Genomic DNA, 1,785 nt, shown 5'->3' with positions numbered 1-1,785 from the left:
GCAACTTCACGGGAGTCAACAGCTTTCTTGGTCTCCCATTCGCAAAAGCAGGTCGTTATGAGAACCCGCGAGTGATCGGTGCGGCGGACCAACTAAAAGGCGTGCAAGACGCCACCAAGTATGGTCCTGAGTGTCCCCAGCAACCTCTCAGCCCTCCTTTGGATGAAATCCCAGAAGAAGCTTTAGGGATTCTGTCTGATGCTGCGGCTTTGCTCTCTCGAGGAACCGTGACTGAAGAAGAAGAATGTTTAAGTATCAACATCCAGGTACCGGCAGGATTGAACTCGACAACCGGCTTGCCTGTACTCCTCTGGATACATGGCGGCGGTTTTGGCACGGGAGCAAGTGCGGTCGGAACTGAAACTACGCCTCTGTCGGCAAGTCTCCATAGTACTCGGTTTTTTCATACTGTTCGCTGACAGAAACCTTTTCTCAGGATATGATAAACCAAGGAGCAAGGATTGTGGAGAGGTCGGTCCAGATGGGTCAACCAATTGTTTTTGTTTCAGCAAACTATAGACTGGGCCCTTTCGGAGGCTTGGCTTCTCAGGAAATCACAGACGCAGGTGTAGCCAACTTGATGTTGAAAGACCAGTAAGTAACAGGTCTCTCTGCTTCAACCTTCAGACTAACTGTAGCCAAAGACGTGTGGCCATGCAGTGGATTCAGAAATATATTCGCGCGTTTGGAGGCGACCCCACGAAGGTTACTCTCTTCGGCGAGAGTGCTGGGTCCGCATCGATCGCGATTCACATGATCTTAAATGATGGCAACAACGATGAACTTTTTCGAGGCGCCATCATGGCCTCTGGTGGCATTTGGAAGTTGAAAGACTACCACTACAGGCAGGACTTGTTCAACTTCATGGCCGAGCAATCTGGATGTGGCCAAGCTGAAGATAAGGTCGATTGCCTGAGGAAAGCCGACTATGGTTTGATCTACAACGCATCTCAACAGTTGCCGAGCTTGGTCTCATACCGAGCTACCCAGGTCCCTTGGTACCCACGACCTGATGGCTCATTCCTCAAAGCCTCACCTCACCAGTTACTCCGCTCAGGGAATGTCGCAAAGGTTCCGTTCATTATTGGCGATGTGAAGGACGAAGGAACCATATTTAGCATTATTGCCGGCCTTAACCTGACCACAGACGCGGAGTTTCAAACATATTTCAAAACGTACTTTTTCGACAATCTGTCCGATGAACAAGTCAAAAAATTCACAGACTTGTGGCCGCAAGATCCGGCTCAGGGTTCCCCTTTCGATACGGGCGACTCTTATGTTCTCGGTCCTCAGTACAAGCGTCTCTCCGCTGCTATTGGTGACTACACAGTAAGATTGCAATTCCAAATTGAATAATCATGAGTTCTGACACATAGACCAGTTCCAGTCCGGCCGCCGTGATCTTCTCCAGCATACGTATCAACGCCAAAAGTCGTACACGTATCTTCTTGATCAGCAGCCATTTGACCACTACGAGAGTTTGCCTCGGTTTGGTAACCTTTCTAGACTTGCAGCGCTCGGCTCGTTCCACACTTCTGAAGTTGACTTGAATACCTTTGGTGATATCTCACCTACCATCTCAAACAACTCACTAAACATGATGTCGACATTCATCGCATTTGTGAATAGTCTCGATCCAAATACTCATGGTTTGGAGAATCTTCCCAACTGGCCGGTGTGGGAGCCAGAGAATAAACCGATGTTACAGTATGCAGAAAGCGGATGTACAATTATTAAAGATAATTTCAGGGAAAGGGAGATTGATTTCATCAACAGCAACGCTGA

General features: G+C 48.4%; 1 protein-coding gene across 1 annotated transcript; it reads left to right on the top strand.

Annotated features, from left to right (window-relative positions):
• Positions 1–580: 580 nt before the first annotated feature.
• ColSpa_11171 (putative secreted lipase) lies at positions 581–1,356 on the top strand (the record flags this gene model as incomplete). Its single annotated transcript, XM_049277383.1, has 2 exons — positions 581–594; positions 639–1,356. 2 exons carry the CDS (start codon positions 581–583, stop codon positions 1,354–1,356), a joined length of 732 nt encoding a protein of 243 aa, XP_049133340.1.
• Positions 1,357–1,785: the final 429 nt, after the last annotated feature.

Source organism: Colletotrichum spaethianum, assembly GCF_022836535.1.
Source record: "Colletotrichum spaethianum MAFF 239500 DNA, contig43, whole genome shotgun sequence".
Classification (NCBI taxonomy): domain Eukaryota; kingdom Fungi; phylum Ascomycota; class Sordariomycetes; order Glomerellales; family Glomerellaceae; genus Colletotrichum; species Colletotrichum spaethianum.
The sequence above is the reverse complement of the archived record's forward strand: the minus strand, read 5'-3'. Positions and strand labels throughout refer to the sequence as shown.